Here is a 16,872-nt window from a genome sequence, read left to right on the forward strand (position 1 = left end):
CCCCGTGGGCTGTCAGGCTGAGGAACCCGTGCCAGCCCCGGGGATGGGTCAGGGTGGCACCTGGGGACACCCTTCACCGGGTGATCAGCTGCTCCCTCTGGAACCAGACTGCCTGGGTGTTGCCTCCTGGCCCACCGTAGCAAGCTGTCAGACCAGCAGGGCTTCCTGTCTCAGCCTGCTCTCCTCTCGAATGCAGGGGAGCATGCTTGGGCTCGGGCATGATAAGTGCAGGGTTGGCAGGTGCTGTGGGGTTGGAGTGATCAGGGTGAGTCCGGGGAGCCACGCCGAAGTGCTCATGGGACTGTGGGGAGAGGAGGGATCTGCCTCGAGTTACATTTGCGTCGTGCTTTTCCACATACGGCCTGCTCTTCATCGCTGCTCCTGCTGTTGGATGGCCGCTGGCATCAGCTCCAGGACTCAGCACAGGGTACTGTGAGGTGGAAGGAGGTGACGCCTGCCAGGCTGTTGGACTGAAGTGGCACGGTTTGAGCACGCTCTGCCTGTGTGAGGGCCTGAACCGTAGGCCCAGCGCAGTTGCACACAGGGCAAGTTTGATGGAAGATTTTCAGGAATCACGTTGGCAGCATATTGGAACATGCTGGAGAATGATGTAGATGTTAATGCTCTTCAACATTTGTAAGCCTGGCATTAAGAGTGACTTCTGGTAAACTCCAGAGAAAACTTCTCCCGCCTGTTGAGGGAAATGTTCAGAGCAGGAGGGGGCTGTGCTGCTCACGCGGTGGAGCCAGGGCCGCAGTGCTGATAGCAGATCTGTTGCTCTGGCAGACTGTGTTCTCAGAAAGTCTTTTCTCAGACCTGGGTTCAAGGCCAGGTCTGGAATGAACTGGAGAAAGAGGTGGGCAGGTGTGAGGTGTCTAATAAATAGGTTATCTCCTAATAAGTAGGAGATAAGCCATACATCTGTGGGGATTAAAGGAACTCACTTTGGGCGTGCTTTCTTAACTCAGTTTCTTGAATACATTTTTAAGCTCTTCTCCCCCAAAACAGAAGAGGTGTGTTTTTTTTTTCCTTTGAGACATTGAAGAATAAGGAGGTCATTTTCTAGAGAGGAAAGAATAGACTGGCTTGGCGTGACTCTCTAAGTCACCCTGGTGTCATCCTCAGGTGTCCCCAGCTCTGCGGGAAGGCACCAGCACTGCGGCTCAGGCTGATCTGTGCCATCCCTGCTGGTTTCACGTCGTTGTTGTTCATTAGAGACCCCTTGACTTGTCCTTATCACGCAAGGGTCAGACAAGGGTGTTATCACTAGTGAAACTGGTCCTGGGAGGGCCAGGTGGTATCTTTGAACATCATGGTGCCTGGCATGGTGGCTGGCGCATGGTAGGCACCTCGTAGACGTTTGCCAGATGAGGGAGGAAGGCATCGCTGGTCAGCGGGTCTGCGGCCCGAACGTTTCTTCATCAGCTGCTCTCTGGGCACTGACTTGGCATCGCGCAGCCAGAGGCCCTCGAAGCCGGCCTGGTTCCAGAGTGCTCGGCTGCATGCGGTGCCCACTTTAGTGAGGCTGCAGGTCTGCCTAGCTGGTGACTGGCGCCCTTTTACCTGCGCTCTTGGGTGAGTAGAGAGCTTAAGTGCTGCCCCGGGACAGCCCACTTGGTCATTGCTCCTAGGGACCTGATGTCCGGCCTGGGAGTGGGCTCTCATAGGCCCAGAGTTTGTAGCAGAGCTGGAAACAGCCCTCGTTCCATTCCATGAGAAACACTGGGCCAGAGGAGAAACACTTGGGAACAAGTGCTTCCCCTCATGAGTCTTGACCTGCAAGCCTCAATCTCCTGATCTGGAAAATGGAAACAGTGGGGCCGCGTACCTCGAGGGCTCTGTTGTCAGAACTCAGTGAGCTGCTGAGCCCAGCCTGGACCTTGGCAAACACCCAGTTTGGGGCGCTAGTGGGCCCTGCCGGTCTTGTCGACATCCTTCTCCTCAAGACCCGTCTGCTCAGCTGGATATTGGGCGCATATGGTGACCACCTGTCTGGAGACCACGTTGGTTCCTTCTTTCTGTGGAATGACACTCTTCTGAGCCTCACAGAGCCATCCACACCACACACTTGCTCACAGCAGGATCACCGTGGGTGGCGATGCGGCCTCCCACCTGTGGGGGGAGGCGTCACTGGCACCATGAAGACGCCAGGAGAGAGGGACCGGGGAGAAAGGTGCGGGGACAGCTCCGGCCTCAGGAAGTCTTAACTTGAGGCAGGAAACGGGACCCATCGCTTGAGACGTGGTGTTTGGTGACAGGCTTGGAAGAACATCTGGGCGCTAAAGCTGCTCTTCGTTGGGAGGGCGGGTGGGAGGGTGCCCCGTGCCTCCTGGGAACTGCTGTTTTCTGTACAGGGGACTCCTAGAGTCAGCGTGACTCTTTTTCTCTTTCAGTCTCAAGAAACTCGAGAGATCTTACATTTCCACTATACCACGTGGCCTGACTTTGGAGTCCCCGAATCACCAGCCTCATTCCTGAACTTTCTTTTCAAAGTCCGCGAATCGGGCTCACTCAGCCTGGAGCACGGCCCCATCGTGGTGCACTGCAGCGCCGGCATCGGCAGGTCGGGCACCTTCTGTCTGGCTGACACCTGCCTCTTGCTGGTAAGGAGGCTCTGTTCCCCTCTGGCTGCCACGGCTTCTGTTTCCATCGTCTCTGGTAAACCACCTTCAGTCTTTGCTTCTTAGCAGTTTCCCTCTGTGAAAGTAGTATTTTGCTCAAAGGGATGCTTTTAATTGGAATGTGGAATCCTGGAAGGTGCAGAGAAGCGCCTTCTTTCTCATCTCTCCTCTCAGCTCAGTCCCAACTTTGCTGCATTTTCTAACATTTCTAGAATTCTGCCTTCCAGAAAGTCACATTTGCACTTGAGGGTCGAGGGTGGCTGAATTGTACCTCCTCTCTGCCTTTAGATGGACAAGAGAAAAGACCCTTCTTCAGTCGATATCAAGAAGGTCCTATTAGAAATGAGGAAATTTCGCATGGGGCTGATCCAGACGGCAGACCAGCTCCGCTTCTCCTACCTGGCTGTGATCGAAGGTGCCAAATTCATCATGGGAGACTCTTCAGTGCAGGTCAGCTTTGCTTTTGCTGTAACCAGGGGTACTGATTTTAAATGTGTGTGCGTTGTTACAAAGTTCAACCACTATGGAGGAAACATCTGCCCAAACATCTGTTTAAACAGCTAGAAAGTTGCGGGGCTGATCACTGTGTTCCAGTTCTGCCTTTGAAGCGTTCACATATCAAACACTGATAGGGAGACAGGACCTTATTTCCAAAGATCTCGTCTCCGAGGACCTGTCTGGCAACCCGAGAGGCAGGGAGCACTCGCCACGCTGTCGCCTTTGCCGCCTGGTGAAGGCCGCGGGCTTCCTGCCTGATGAGCCACACGTGAGCCTGACGGGGCTTTCTGTTGCTGCTTTTTCAAGGAACAATGGAAGGAGCTCTCCCACGAGGACTTGGAGCCCCCACCCGAGCACGCCCCCCCACCTCCCCGGCCACCCAAACGAATCCTGGAGCCACACAATGGGAAGTGCAAGGAATTCTTCCCCAACCACCAGTGGGTGAAGGATGAGACCGAGGAGGACAGAGTGGATGGCCCTGTCAAGGAAGAAGTCAGAAGCCCCTTACATGTCCCCTGCGACGTGGATAGGTGCGTGAGGGCCCCCAGCTTATGCGGGCAAGGGGAATGGCCTGTCCCAGAAGCACATGTTGGTATTGAATTCTGTGGACACAGGCTCTTTGTGGCCAGCACCCGCTCCGTGTCCTTGGGGCCCTGGGGCCAGGCTCCTGCCCTGCCTGGAGGAGCCCTGGTTGGAGCTCAGGTTAGCAAGGGAGGCGGCTGGCTTCGGTGGGGTTCTAGCGCCATCTTGTGGTACTCGTTGAAATTGGGGGCTAGTGCCACCAAGCCTGGCATCTGCCCAGTGGTAACAGTGCCCAACCCGCCTCCTTCTGTCCCCTAGGGCTGGGGCTTGGTCCTGCTGTTCACACAAGATGTTGCTGGGGTGAAAGGGCCATGGAGCTGCCCCGGGAGGCAGGACATCCTGTGGCCAGGATCTCCCTGATGATGGAGCAAGGGTAGAAGGGTGGAGGCCTGTTGAGGAGAGCGGGGAAGAGCAGGGCCTGGCCTCTTTCAGGCCCACGAGCCTCTGCTGGCCTTTCCTGAGACAGCCCTGGAGCAAGAATAGCATGTGTCGCTCCTGCTGGGGGCCTCCCACTCGCCACTAGGAAGACAGCGGCAGGCTGCCTGGCCAACAGCCCTATGGAGAGTGCTGGGGCTGGGCTGGGCTGGGCTGGGGGTGGAGGGAACATGGGCTGTCTCGTGTAGCAGCATCTGTTGGCCCCCAGAGCGGGCGTGGTAGCCTGCAGGCCACACTGTTGCTTCCCTGAGCCGCAGGGGAACAGTCTACAGCGCACCCCAGGGCAGTATTTGCATCAGTGGCTCTTTTTCTCATTAAGCCCTCACCCCCATCACCAGGGAGTCCGCAGACTCCAGGAACCAACCCTAACCGTGGGGGCCACCTGGGTACTGGCTGGCAGGTGGTGACCGGCAGGCTTCGGGTTGGTGCCGTATCTCCATGCTCCCCCCCCCCCGTTGTCCTAGAATGCCCCCCATCATCTTCTTCACACCCTTGCCATCCTTTCCCCAGAGTGAGTGACCCACCCTGCCCCTCTCCTCCCTCAGCACGAGTCAAGACACTGAAGTCAGACGGCGGGTCGTGGGGGGTGGTCCTGCCCCGGGGGAGCCATCGCCACCCAAGGAGGAGCAGGACCAGGCGCCGACTCACTGGAAGCCCTTCCTGGTCAACATGTGCATGGCCACGGTCCTCACGGCCGGCGCCTACCTCTGCTACCGGGTGTGTTTCCACTGACGGCCGGGCCGGCGGACAGCGTGTACGGAGAGCGCTGGCCGGCAGCCGGCGTTGGGTCAGCGCTGCGGAGGACCTGAGCCGGTCTCAGAAGAAACAGCTCAAAGGTTTGAAGTCTGGAACTGTGAAGGGCTAATGAGAGCGTTGAGGATTGATGCACTGGGGTTTTAAGGAGCCCTGTGGTCCCAAGAATTTAAGAGACTAATCTCAGGGCCTTAACCTATTCAGGAGTAAGTAGAGAAAATGCCAAATACGTCTCTCTCTCTTTTTTTTTTGTTCATTTGTTTTTGAAAAAAAAAAAAATAGAATTACAACACATTGTTGTTTTTAACCTTTATAAAAAAGCAGCTTTTTGTTATTTCTGGGGGGTAAAAAAAAAAAAAGACTAGGCGCTTATGAGACTTTCTTGTACCCCTTGGTGGCATAATCAGACACACGATGTATGTCGGGTTTCCCAGGGAAGGACTCCCACACTTTTACGAATGTAAACGCCTTTGGAGAAGAGGGTTTAGGGTTCAGGTTGCTGCCTCGCTCGGCGCCGCCCACCACAGTGCACACTGAGCGTGCACAGGGTCCGCCACCTTTCCCGTTTGGGGAAGAACAACAGCAAAAGTCCGTCTCAAAAAAACAAACCCGGCTTCTGCTTTTGCTCAGGTGTCCTCGTCCGCTGCGTTAGCCATCCCGCCTCCTTCCAGCTTGCTCACGTCCTGCCCTCGCCACCCCTTCCCCTAAAAGGGCTTCCTCCAGCCTCCGCCTCAGTGTCAGAGGTCACCCCAGGGTGGCTCCCAGCTTTTCAGCCTGCCCTTGAGGCCCAGAAGGAGCAGTTTCCACTGCTTCTGGAAGGCGTGCCATCACAGTGGCGCCTGCACCGCGGATGCGCGTTGCTGCTCGAGTGAGAAGAGAGGAGGGTTCTCGCCATTCTGGTTATGGAAATCGCTTCGCGAGGCAGTTTTTCTTGTCATTTTATGTTTAACCTCTTCCAAGCAGCCATCTCTGAGGGCATCAGCAACATGTAGGCCCCCCCCCCCCCCCCGCTTAGAGCTGATTTTTGGGATGAGGAGGCTATTGTCAAAACAAAGCAGAACAAAACATACTTCATGGAGGCTGCAGAGGCCGCGAGGGGCTCAGGGAGGGCACAAGTCTGCAGCGCAGAATCTAACACACACACACCCCCACCGCCCCGCTGGCAGAGCCCGTCCCGACCAGCCGGCACCTGTGGTGGGCAGGGCCCAGGACAGAGTAGCGCTAGAACCACCCTCCCTGGGGCCGTCTCGCCCGTCTCCTTTCTCCCCGCCCCTTCCTTTGAGTCCCAAATCCACACCCCATCTTTTGAGAGCGCCTAGGAGCGTCCCGTGACCGAGAGGAGAAGCGACCCCCTTGGTGCCTCCAGCGTCTGCACTGGCCTCCTCCGAGGGGGAGGGAAGGAGCCTCCCCATTTTTTAAAAATCTCCCCCTTCCCCAAAGGCGTCCATAGTGCACTAGCATTTTCTTAAACCAATAACGTATTAAAATTTTTTGATGTCAGCCTTGCATCAAGGGCTTTATCAAAAAGTACAATAACAAACCCTCAGGTAGTGCAGGGGAAGCAAGACTGGGCCGCGAGCCTGCTGCCCCAGACCGGCGCCAGGGAGGCGGACGGTGGCGAGCAGGCGTCGTTTCGTGACGTTGTGGGTAGCGAGAAGAGGTTTGGCATATGTTTATAGACGTGGGATAATATATAGTGACCACTTGGGTATTTAAGACACATGACGTGAGATTCCTCGGTCCCGGTTAGCCCCGCCCCACCCCGCCTGCCCCCGCGCCCGGGCGCCGCTGTCCCTCTGTGTATTCGGATGCATGTGCCGTCTCGTGTCCCGCTCAGATACCACGTGCTTGCGACGCTTAGGTCTCTGCCGACTTGCGTGCCCGTGTACAAGCCCAGTGTCCCTTTGCATGAGCTGACTGTTATTACGTGGCTGTGGTTCCGAGGCTGTTGCTCAAGTTGTCACCACTGTGGTGATGTGGCCCAGTGCCCGGTGGTTGCCTAGTTCCTGGCACCGTGCTCTGGGAGGCCCGGCCTGTCCCTGCCCAGCTGGGTCCCCGGTAACTCAGACATTCCAAGGGGAAGGAAGCCATCGTCACACCTCACACTCTGGACATGTAGGTGGGCAGGGGTCCCCCCACACCTCCCCTCGGGATCAGCCTCCACTGTCCCAAGTTCACACTCCTTGAGCAGACCGTGATTGGGAACCAAGGCGACGGTCAAAAACCACACTTCTCGAAATGACCCGGATGCAGCCCCTGTGAGTCACCCCGCTGCACTCTGGGTCTGGGGCCTGGCCAAGAGGCGTGCCTGCCCCCACCCTTGACCCTGGGGCCTGATGGTGCTCACAACTCTTCCTGCGAGGGGAACTCAGACCTCCACATTAAGTGGCTTTTTTAACAAGAAAAAAAAACAAAAGGCAGCTGTAGCTCACAAGCTGCTCTTCGGCCAGCATTTTCACATTTTGCCTTTCACGTGTGAGAAGCCCGAGCAGAGAAATTCTGTGGTGGGAACATTTGAGGCATCGCCCCGCAGAGCCTTGGTGAGGTGTGGAGAAGGCCAAGGTGCCAGGCTGCAAGCGTTTCTGAGTTGGGCTTGTTTGTCCCCGAAGTCCTGTATATGTTGTGGTAGTCGGGTGTGTGTAGATAGTAGCACTTCAAAGTGGATGTACTGGCTTAGCCTCCTGTCCTTGGAAAACTGATGGTTCTCCATCCGTCACATGTATGTTAGAGAAGTAGCGAGCTGCTCTGCTATATGCCTTAAGCCAATATTTACTCACCGGGTCATTCTTTTTTACAATGGCCATGGAATAGACCGTTTTTACAAAAATAAAAACAAACAAAAAAAACCGAGGTGTTTGGTATAATGCCTTTTCAGGTGTGTGTATATGTGGGTGCATGACGGGGCGGGGCGGGCTGGGCGGGGAGGGGGGCGCGTCTCAGGGTCTTCTGTGGCCACAGAACGGTCAGACTGTACAGTTTTCCAACTTGCCATATTAATGATGGGTTTGCATTTTAGTTGCAACAATAAAACTTTTTCTAAAGAACATGGATTTGGGGGACTTCCCATTTCTTTGCTTAATGGGCCTAAACCGGGATGGGCAGCTCCTGCTTCTTTCCATCGGGCTGATGGGAAGCAGATGTTGTCGGCCGGCGGGGTTGTAGTTTTCCACGTCTTGGACGTGACTATCCCGGGGCTGGGGAGCTTGTCCTTGCTGGCGAGTTGCTTACACTCAGCCTGTCCCCTTCAACAGCAAAATGCACCTTCTGAAGGCGTGGGACCCCAGGGTCACTTAACGGGCCTACCCAGGCCGTGTGAGGAACTGTTCTCACCTCCAGAACGCGTCCTCGCCAAGGCCAGGGCGACCCCGGTCACCACGGCCCGACACCTCCAGTCACCCCCATGTGGGATTGTCATAGAACTAACAGTGAGAGGCAAAAAAGAGAAACTGGGCTCCTCGTTGTTTCCTGTACAAAATTAAATGTAAATCTCCCCCAAAGTGATTTTTTTTACTTTGTTTTAAAATAATTTCAGACTTGCAAGACGCTGCAACAATAGTACAAAGCATTTCACTAGCTGCTCCGAGGCTTGACACGGTGGGGTCCGTGGGCCCAGGAAGCTAAAGGCAGGCTGGGGTCCCAGGGCCACCCCATGCCCAGAGAGGACTGGGGGGGGGTGGTGAATGGGGCCTCCACATCATTGTCACTTAAATCTGTTTCCAGTAGAAAAGGGACATTTCTAAGCTTTCATGGAGAGGAAGCGCACCAGTGCGGGAAACAGGAATGAGGTGCTAAGTTTGGAGCAGAAATCAAGCAGAGGGAGCAGAGCCAGACAGGGGCTACGCCTCGTGTCTGGAGAGGAGAGGGCGCCCTGGAGCCTTCAGCAGCGCGCGGGGTGCCCCGGGGGCCACCACTGAGGCTGCTTCCTTCACTCCAGCTTATGCGGGGGAACCTGCTCCCGCGTGTGTCCCTGGGAGGTCGAGGCGGAGAGAAAGCACCAAGGCACGGCAGGACGGCCTCTTCCCAGCAGGAGGTTTGGGAAAACAAACTTTCAGGTAACGTGCAACACCAATAAAAAATGTTTAATTGGATTTCAGAAAATGGAACATAGCAACAAGGCAAATAAATACTAAGTTAAACCAAACAGCACAAAATAGATACCGGAACTTTAAATGAGCGTGTTTAAGTTACAGCTTCCAGTGGCTCTGCGGCGGCCACCTTCGGGCCCAGGGCCACTTCCACATCACACATGTACCTCGGGACACGTGGGGGTTTCTTAATAGACTTAACTAGAAAATGAATTTTCTTTGTTTAAAGCAACATACTTTTGTAGTGAAACCTTTCTTCAAACTAGCTAATGGCTTCAGAAGTAGTTATTTGAATAGGCCCTAAGTTGACTTGCTTCAAAAGTTGGATTCCATTTTGCTGAACGTGGTCAAAGCAGATGCTTTTACCAACATGACGCCCAAGGCTTCTCGCCAAAGGCATATCCTGCTTCCTACCATTGAGCACAGAACAAGGTCACCGTCAGCCATCAGACTCCCCAGTGGCCTCTGAGCTGCAGCTTTCGTGAAGAGAGTTAATAGGAGACCCCCTGACAGCCCCTTCCCAGCTCGCCCCTGGGGACAGCCTGCTGCCGTTGATTCGACCCCACCGCGCGCCGTCCTCTGCAAGGCGGGTCGGCCTGCTTGCTGCCTCTGTCCCAGTCTACAGAACCTGGAGGGCTGAGCCAGTGACCTGCTGGGAGGCCGCATTCTCCTCGTGGAGCCTTTTATTCCAGGCCTTGGCCCCGCCGCTGCATGGCTGACTGGAGCTGCCCCAGCTCTACATCATGGGACGGTCAGTCTCGGCCAGAAGGCGAAGGTTTATTGGAGTGCGGTCCCCTTATCTGCTCCTGGACAAAAGCACTGCTTGCCCGGGAGCCTCAGGAAGTAGCTCTGGCCTACGAACGCTTGGGGTGCGGGCCGCTCAGTGTGGCCCACACCCAGAACTCAGGCCGTGTCTAGGCTGAACAGCAGCAAAACAGGCCAGATTTGAGCTCGTCGGTTCAGGCTTTTTAAAATATTGTGATTTCAACATCTGCGTCCGGGCAAAAGGCTTCTCTTTGTTCTGAGTAGAGTTTGTCCATCTTCTCGAAAGCTAAGCGTCCCTTTTCACCTGAAACAGTGAAATGACCCATCACTGGCTTGTCCCTCACCTCTTTGCTTCCTTGGGTGGGGGGGGGCAGGGTTGCCTCAGAGCTTACTAGCCTGTGGGTCTCGCGCCTGGGGGTGAGGGTAGCGTTAGGGAGTCCCTACCCCACCAGGTCTCGTGGACCAGCGCTCCACCCACACGGCCATGACGGGCTGCCGAACTGCTGCCCTGCCTCGCACCTGCCGTTCATTCCAAGGCTCATAAGCGGAAGTTTAAGGAGGAAATAAGCACTTCTTGCCCCCTCAACCGTGCAGGAAGCCCACCCTGGCCAAATAAACGGGTCACGTGCGCTATCTTGTGTCTTCCGAGACGTGGCCGCGGCCTCTCCAGCGCCACCTTTCCTGAGGGCCCCGGCCCCCACTGCTCCCACCTCCTCGGACGTGCCCCTCACCGAAGGACAGCGTCGCTTCCCGGGCTGCCGCCCGCACAGACTCCAGGTCAGACTGGCACAGGCTGGCAATCTGATCGATGCTCTCGACGCCCTGGGTGAGGTGGGCAAAGGGCTCGTTAGGTGCCATTTTTCAGCAGCAGACAATTCATTCTGGGCCCAGCGGGGCCTTGGGGCCTCCGACTCAGCAGAAGCCCCAAGGGTCTCGGCTTCTCTCCTAAGCCCAGTTGGCCAGCCAGGCCGTCGGCAGAACTGCCTGGGCACCTGAAAGGCCCCTCTGGAAAATGAGAAAAGCTGCTTCCCTGCAAGTCTCCCTGTCTCCTCTCCCTGCTCCCCCAGCCCTGCCCTCCAGGTGGGGCAAGGGGAGGGGCCAGCAGCCCCCTCCCCCAGTTCAGGCACAGCTGACCCCGCAGCTCCCCGTGTGCGGACCAGAGTCCACTTGCACTCCGCCTCCTGGGCACCCGTCCCCAACTGGCCAATTTGATCATAACCACATGGTTGTCCTAGGATTTCCTGTCGGTTCCAGAATGAATGGTTGAGTGACTCTCACGGGGCTTGGACTTCGGTATCGGGATTTTCACTAGCGGACTGGTCAGCTCTCTAAAGAGGGGCGTGCTCCAGCTGTGGGTGTTGAGGACGAACAGGCACCCCAGTGGGGACGTTGTATCGGAGACCCGGGCGTTCTCGGGCCCTGGAGTGGCCCCACAGGGAGCCTGGCCTGAGGAGGTAGTTCAGAACTCTGTGTTTGGAAAGCTTTGCACACAGACATGTTCACGTTCCTCCTCAGAAGTGGGAGAGAGACCCTACGGCCGTGGCGGGGGCGTGGGTGTGGGTTCCGTCCAAGCAGACCCCCAAGGGGCCCCTCCTGGAGAATTCCAAGGCGCTCCCAGCCCGACCAGAAAGTTCCTCCTCTCATCACTGTTTTTAAACTGTATTTAACGTGACCAACGATCTTAAATGCTAAAGCACACCCGCAGACAAACAGCAAGATGTTTGCGGCAGTGGCTTCTGCTAAGTATAAAGATGGATCCCTTTCTTTTATGTTTCCGTATTGTACACATTCTCCTACCCTGAGATGACGGTGGGAAATTTTAGAGGTTTTTTTAATCAAAGAGATTAACCCACATCATCCAGGAGCTCAGAAGAGAGTCCCTGGGGCCACCCACTCACCCACGGGGAACCAGAGCCAGCGCCACTGGCCAGGGCCTCGGTGGCGGGGTGGCGGCTCCTCTGAAACCAGGGCCTCGGGGCTGCCTCGCTGGTGGTGATTCTCTTTTGGTCCCAGTGGGATCAGTTTGAGGTGGACCAACTAGCATCGGCCCCGGGCAGGCGTCTCCCCATCACCTGCGGAGCAGACCCGACTCACCCCGAGGTGTCTTAGTGCCACGCACGCGGCTTGCTGGAGTCTCGCGTCCTTCCCCGTCAGGGCGTCCGTGTAGAAGAGCAGAGCCTGGGAAACAGGAGGCTGTGAGTGGGGCCGCCAGCAGGGAGCCACGTCCGCTGGCCCGCGCTCAGCCTGCAAACGCCGGCTGCCGGCAAGCCTGCCTGCTGCCTTTCCTCTGAGCAAGGCCGGGCCGCGGCCTGCCAGCCTTCGGGAAGGCCCCGCCGAGAGGCGTCCTCGGGCTCGTCTGAAACGCCGTTCCTCGGCTGATGCTAGGAATCTGCAGAAAGCGCTTTCTGGCTAATGATGTTATAACATTCCTTCAGGGTCCGCCGTCTCTATGAAAGCTCAGGAGAGCAACCCGACGTCCAGCTGGGAACAGAAAATTGAACATACAGAGGGAGCCGGCCCGGCAGCGGAGGCACCTCTTCCCCTCCTGCCGCCTTCCCGTCACAGTCCTGTCCCTGCCCCGCAGCCACACGAGCACGGCCAGGTCATGGCAGCTGGAGGGTACCCCTAGGGTTCACGGCCCGGCACAGGAAGGGCTAATTCAGGGGCCCGTGGGGCTCACTGCGCCTTCTAGCGCAAGGGAAAGGAAGGTGAAGGGGGCACGAGCCAGGCAGGAGCCTGGTATCTTCAACACGTGAATTGCCAGGGAAAAAGAGATGAAGTGGGCACTCGGGGTGCAAGGAGTTTAACAGATACAGCCGGTCACGAGGTGAGGACTGTACGCGGGTCCTGACTCAGCGAGACGGGGGAAGCCACTTAGTATACTTGGGAGTGTGAGTAATAGAGACAGCCAAGCCTCGGGAATTGTGAGTTGTTTCAGGTGTGATGACAGGGCCGTGCCTTAAGGCTCCTTACAGAGGCGGCCTTTGATATTCACAGGTCAGGCCGCTTGTCTGGGATGGTGTCTTGAGATCTTGAGATGGGGGGCGGGGGGCGTCCGGGCAAGGCTGACCCCAGGGCGGGCTTGGGTGAGGGTGTATATGGGTGATCACATGGTTCTGGCCACTTGTGAGCTGAACGCAATGCCCACCGCACAGCAGGTGTGCCCCGGAGGACAGCGAGCAGCGCCCCTGGTCCCCTCTCCGGAGATCAAGAGGACTGGAACCTTAGATCTAGAACAGTCACTGGTCCAGGAACTAATCATTTAGGTGACCTCTTGCCGAGGAGTCCAATCTCTTGGTTTTTAAGTGGACAGAACCTGGCGATCCATCGCCAGCCAGTCACACATGTCATTTGAGTCAGTGACATCATATTTCTATGGGCCAGTGACGTCTCGGCGACTGACCAGACGTGCGGCTTTAGAAACAGAGATGAGCTGGGTGGTCAGCTTGTGGCTGTGCTTATCTGGGTTCAGCAGGTGATGGCCTGATAGCCCCAGCTCCGATCCTTCCCCAAGGGGTGCTCATGTTTGGAGCCCCCCTTAATCAAAATACCTTGCAGTGAGTACAGCCCCGGTCACTGTATTGTTACAGGGGAAAAAGCCTCCCACCCCCACACCCCTGGGGCAGGGGGCTGCCACCACCCCTTCTCACACGCTACCTTTTCTCGAAAGCTCCTATTCCCGGCTGCGCTGGCCAGGCGCTCACTGGCCACCTGGCACGCCCGCGGGGTCCCATCCAGCTGGAGCAGCGCCCAGGCGCTCAACGTCTGGGGCAGGGGCTGGAGCTGGCCCAGTCGCTTCCCCTGCAGCTTCCTGATGGTCTTGAGCCTCTCCGGGCACTGCAGCTCCTCCGCCAGCGTTACTAGAAGGGACAGGAGACGTGGCCCAGGGCCCCTGCTGGCTGGGGTCAGGCTGTGTAGCGGCAGGTGGGTCTGGCCACTGCCAGTTGCCAGGGAGAAACAAACCCCAGGGCCAGTCCTGTGATCACCAGGCCCAGCCCCCACTGGAATCTCTAGGACTTTCTAGAGTGGGCCCCAGTACACCCTGAACATTCACAGCTTCCCAGCCCACGCTGCAGGGACTCTGGCCAGCCAAGTGTCACCCCCATATCTGCTCTGACCTCTGCCTCTTTGTAAATTAGCTCCTTTCCTTGGAGCTAATTTCACTGCGTGGGCTGGACGTGGGATCTAATTAAAGCTGGATTCTCGAAAGAACAGTGGGAGGGGGCAGGAATGTGGGTCTGAGAACCTGACCCCGAGAATCAGGGGCTCCCGGATATCTCTTTGTCATTACCATGTGGATTTGAGGCCACCTGCCCCCACCCCGCTCTGCCTCAGCCCCTACCTTCCTTGGTGAGCTGGGCTAAATGCTTCTCCAGGTCGGAGACGCTGTGCCTCTGCAGGTAGCCATGAAGCTGGAACCAGGTGACCGTCTGTTCTTCGGGGGGCCCGACTCCGGGGAGCAGCCCACTGCAGCTAAGCACCTGCTCCAGTAGCCGGCGGCACGCTGGCAGGACATGGGAAGGAAGGAGAAACAGAGCATCTCACGGGACATGGAGGGGTCCCTCCCTGCCCCCGTGATCTCACTGGGATCCATAGGCCCAAGTCGGGCTCCTGGGGTGCCTCAATGTGCCGGGACCCCAGATCCCACCTGCCTGGATCTGTGCCGGAACTGGGGCCTGGGAGCAGCCCGGGGTGTTGTGAGCATCTCCAGCTCCCGTCACTGCCTGGAGCCCAGTGTCACCCTCCAGCAGTGGACAGAGAAGGCCACGGCCCTGCAGGTATTCCTGGGAGGAATGCCTATGTCGGCCCGGCCTGCCTACCTGCCCGTAAAACTTCCTTCCTAACCCCTGGAAGGATCCGGGGGAGCTCTGGAATCTGCCCCTCAGAAAAATGCACCCACTCACTCAGGCTCCAGGCTTTGGGGTCCACAGACCCCATCTTTCTCTCCCCAGGAAAAGGGAATGAACTGTGGCCAAGCTGAGAAGCCGCCTCCGCTGGGCGCTAGGAAGACACCCCCGGGCCCTGGAGACTGAGCCGCCTTCCCTGCTAGGCCCGGGACCTACCGATCTCCAGCTGTCCCGGGTGCTTCCCTCTGACTCTGTGCAGGAAGGTTTTCTTAAGCTGACTCAGCAGCATGGCGGCTGGGCAGGACAGGACCCTGCCGGGCTCTGTGCACCCCCTCCACAGCTTCAGGCACCCCTTCCTCCGTGTGGCCTGCGGGACGACTGAAAGCCCAGGCTCAGAAGCCTGCCTGGCCAAGGGAGCGCCAACACCAAAGGGGCCCAGGGGCTGGACGCAAGGGACTGCAGGGCCTAGTGCAGTGCCCTCTGTGACACAGAGGGCAGTGCTGGCTGTGGGCACAGCGCCCAGGTCCCTACCATACCCCAGGCTGCTGCTATCACCAACCTCCTCCTGGCCAAGGGGAGGCCCCTGGGGGCTAGAGGCAGAACTGGGCTCACAGCTACTGTTTATTTGAGCACCACTGCATGCCCTGAATGTGTCCCTGGGATTATGTCATTGAACCCTACCCAGGGGCCTCCCATTCTGCAGATGGGGAAACTGAGGTTCAGAGAGGTGAATCATTTGCCCAGAGTCACACAGCTGACCGGAGAGGCCATACAGCCTCCCTCCCTGCTGCTAACTCCGAGGCCATACCGCCTCCCTGCCTGTCCCCCGTGTGGGTGTCTCTCTGAGCCAGCCCAGCCCAGCCCCACTGGGCGCCAGTTAGCCTTGTGTGTCGCAGAGGGAGACGAGGCCCAGGGCTTTAGTCCCCAGCACTGCAACCGTTCCCATGAGCAGCCTGTGGTGCAGGCGGTTACTTACTCTCCTCAATGGACTTGGCCTTGCTGACCTTCTCAAAATCAAGCACCGAGAGTGTCTCCAGAACCTGTGTCTGCTGTGCTGCTTCTTCCAGAAGGCATTCCTGCACTATCCTTGACAAGTTGGGTGAGGCCAGTTTCTGGGAAGCAGCCAGCCGTGCTCCAGGTCAGCATGGGGCATGCCCTTTGCCAGCTGTCACCAGACCCGCCCCTCCTGTCCCCATGGTGGCTCCCTGACTGTCCTCTGGGGATTCCCCCTTCACCAAGGTGGCTGAGATGACAGATGCAGGCTGGAGCTGCCGGGGCCACCTTTGTCGTCAGAAGGAGCCAGACTGCCTGAGAATGGAGCCAACCCACGTAGAAAAATTGCCAAGAGAGGGAGAAACCCAGTCAGGATGATATTTCAAACCCTGGAACCAGCTGGACCTGATGCCCACCTCTGGGCCTTTCAATTCTATGAGCCAATAGTTTCCTTCCGGCTGGGCCCATTTGGATCAGACTTCTGGCTCCTGCAACTGAGGAGCTGCTGCCACTGCCTTTGGTTCAGGGCTTGGGCTGCAGCTGAGCCACGTGACGATCTACCCAGCCTGAACCCTCACAGAGGAGCCTCCTGGCTCTCGGGGAGCAGCTCCCACATGCACCACTTCCCCCCCTACTTTCAAAACCAGTCCTTTGCACAAAGGAATCCCACCCCCAGCCAGCCCCCCAGTGAGCCCTGCCCAGCCCCGCCCCGCAGTCACCTGCAGCAGAGCTCTGCAGACTTGCAGGTGGGCGGTGAGCAGCGTGTCTAGCTCGGGGGCGTCTGCTATGAGCTCCCCGGGTGCCACGGTCAGGGCTGGCGGTGGGGGCGGGGTCCTGGCCTTCCTGAGTGGCATGGACAAGAGCTGAGTGACCCTTAGCGCCGTTAGCAGTTTGGCTCCCTCCAAGGGTGGGGAAATCCTGCCTCCCTGCCGAGCTTTCAGGGAGGCCGACTCTAGGCCCCAGGGAGAAGGCAGTCAATGGAGGAGAAAATGAGGGAAAAAGGAAAAGCAGCAGAGGCCATGGGCCCTGAGCCCGGGGGAGCAGGGGCCCTTCAGGCTGGGCATTGCGAGGGAGAGAAGCCTGCAGTTCAGAGTCACCCAGCTCCGTGGTGCTGGCCACGATGCTTGCCCGGCCTCAGGGGACTCATCCGTGAAGTGGGGCCAGGAATACCAAGCCTGGGCAGTGGGGGGCTGGTGCAACCCAGATGGCCAGCGAGCCGGGGTGCACCTGCGGCCTGGGGGCGGGCGGCTGTGACCCAGTCACGCCGGGTGGAAAGGCCTCCGTGGACTGTGA

The 16,872-nt window shown here is 57.7% G+C and overlaps 2 protein-coding genes across 3 annotated transcripts in view; one reads left to right on the forward strand and one right to left on the reverse strand.

Moving 5' to 3' along the window:
- PTPN1 (protein tyrosine phosphatase non-receptor type 1) overlaps positions 1–7,787 on the forward strand; it is a 62,313-nt gene extending 54,526 nt beyond the window's left edge. For both annotated transcript variants that reach the window (XM_054698192.1, XM_037500294.2), the window contains exons 6-9: positions 2,394–2,603; positions 2,910–3,071; positions 3,426–3,649; positions 4,682–7,787. In XM_054698192.1, the coding sequence (XP_054554167.1) occupies positions 2,394–2,603; positions 2,910–3,071; positions 3,426–3,649; positions 4,682–4,868 (783 nt within the window). In that variant the 3' untranslated portion in view covers positions 4,869–7,787. The remainder of the gene's footprint in view (positions 1–2,393; positions 2,604–2,909; positions 3,072–3,425; positions 3,650–4,681) is intronic.
- Positions 7,788–8,930: 1,143 nt separating this feature from the next.
- Positions 8,931–16,872, reverse strand: part of RIPOR3 (RIPOR family member 3) — a 62,659-nt gene continuing 54,717 nt past the window's right edge. The window contains exons 15-22 of the mRNA XM_037500338.1: positions 16,299–16,422; positions 15,563–15,698; positions 14,803–14,964; positions 14,082–14,243; positions 13,397–13,599; positions 11,834–11,917; positions 10,471–10,561; positions 8,931–10,043 (exon numbers count right to left, since the gene is read on the reverse strand). Of these exons, the coding sequence (XP_037356235.1) occupies positions 9,943–10,043; positions 10,471–10,561; positions 11,834–11,917; positions 13,397–13,599; positions 14,082–14,243; positions 14,803–14,964; positions 15,563–15,698; positions 16,299–16,422 (1,063 nt within the window). The 3' untranslated portion in view covers positions 8,931–9,942. The remainder of the gene's footprint in view (positions 10,044–10,470; positions 10,562–11,833; positions 11,918–13,396; positions 13,600–14,081; positions 14,244–14,802; positions 14,965–15,562; positions 15,699–16,298; positions 16,423–16,872) is intronic.

This window comes from Talpa occidentalis, unplaced genomic scaffold (assembly GCF_014898055.3).
Source record: "Talpa occidentalis isolate TD23 unplaced genomic scaffold, MPIMG_talOcc4v2.1 talOcc4.10, whole genome shotgun sequence".
NCBI lineage: Eukaryota > Metazoa > Chordata > Mammalia > Eulipotyphla > Talpidae > Talpa > Talpa occidentalis.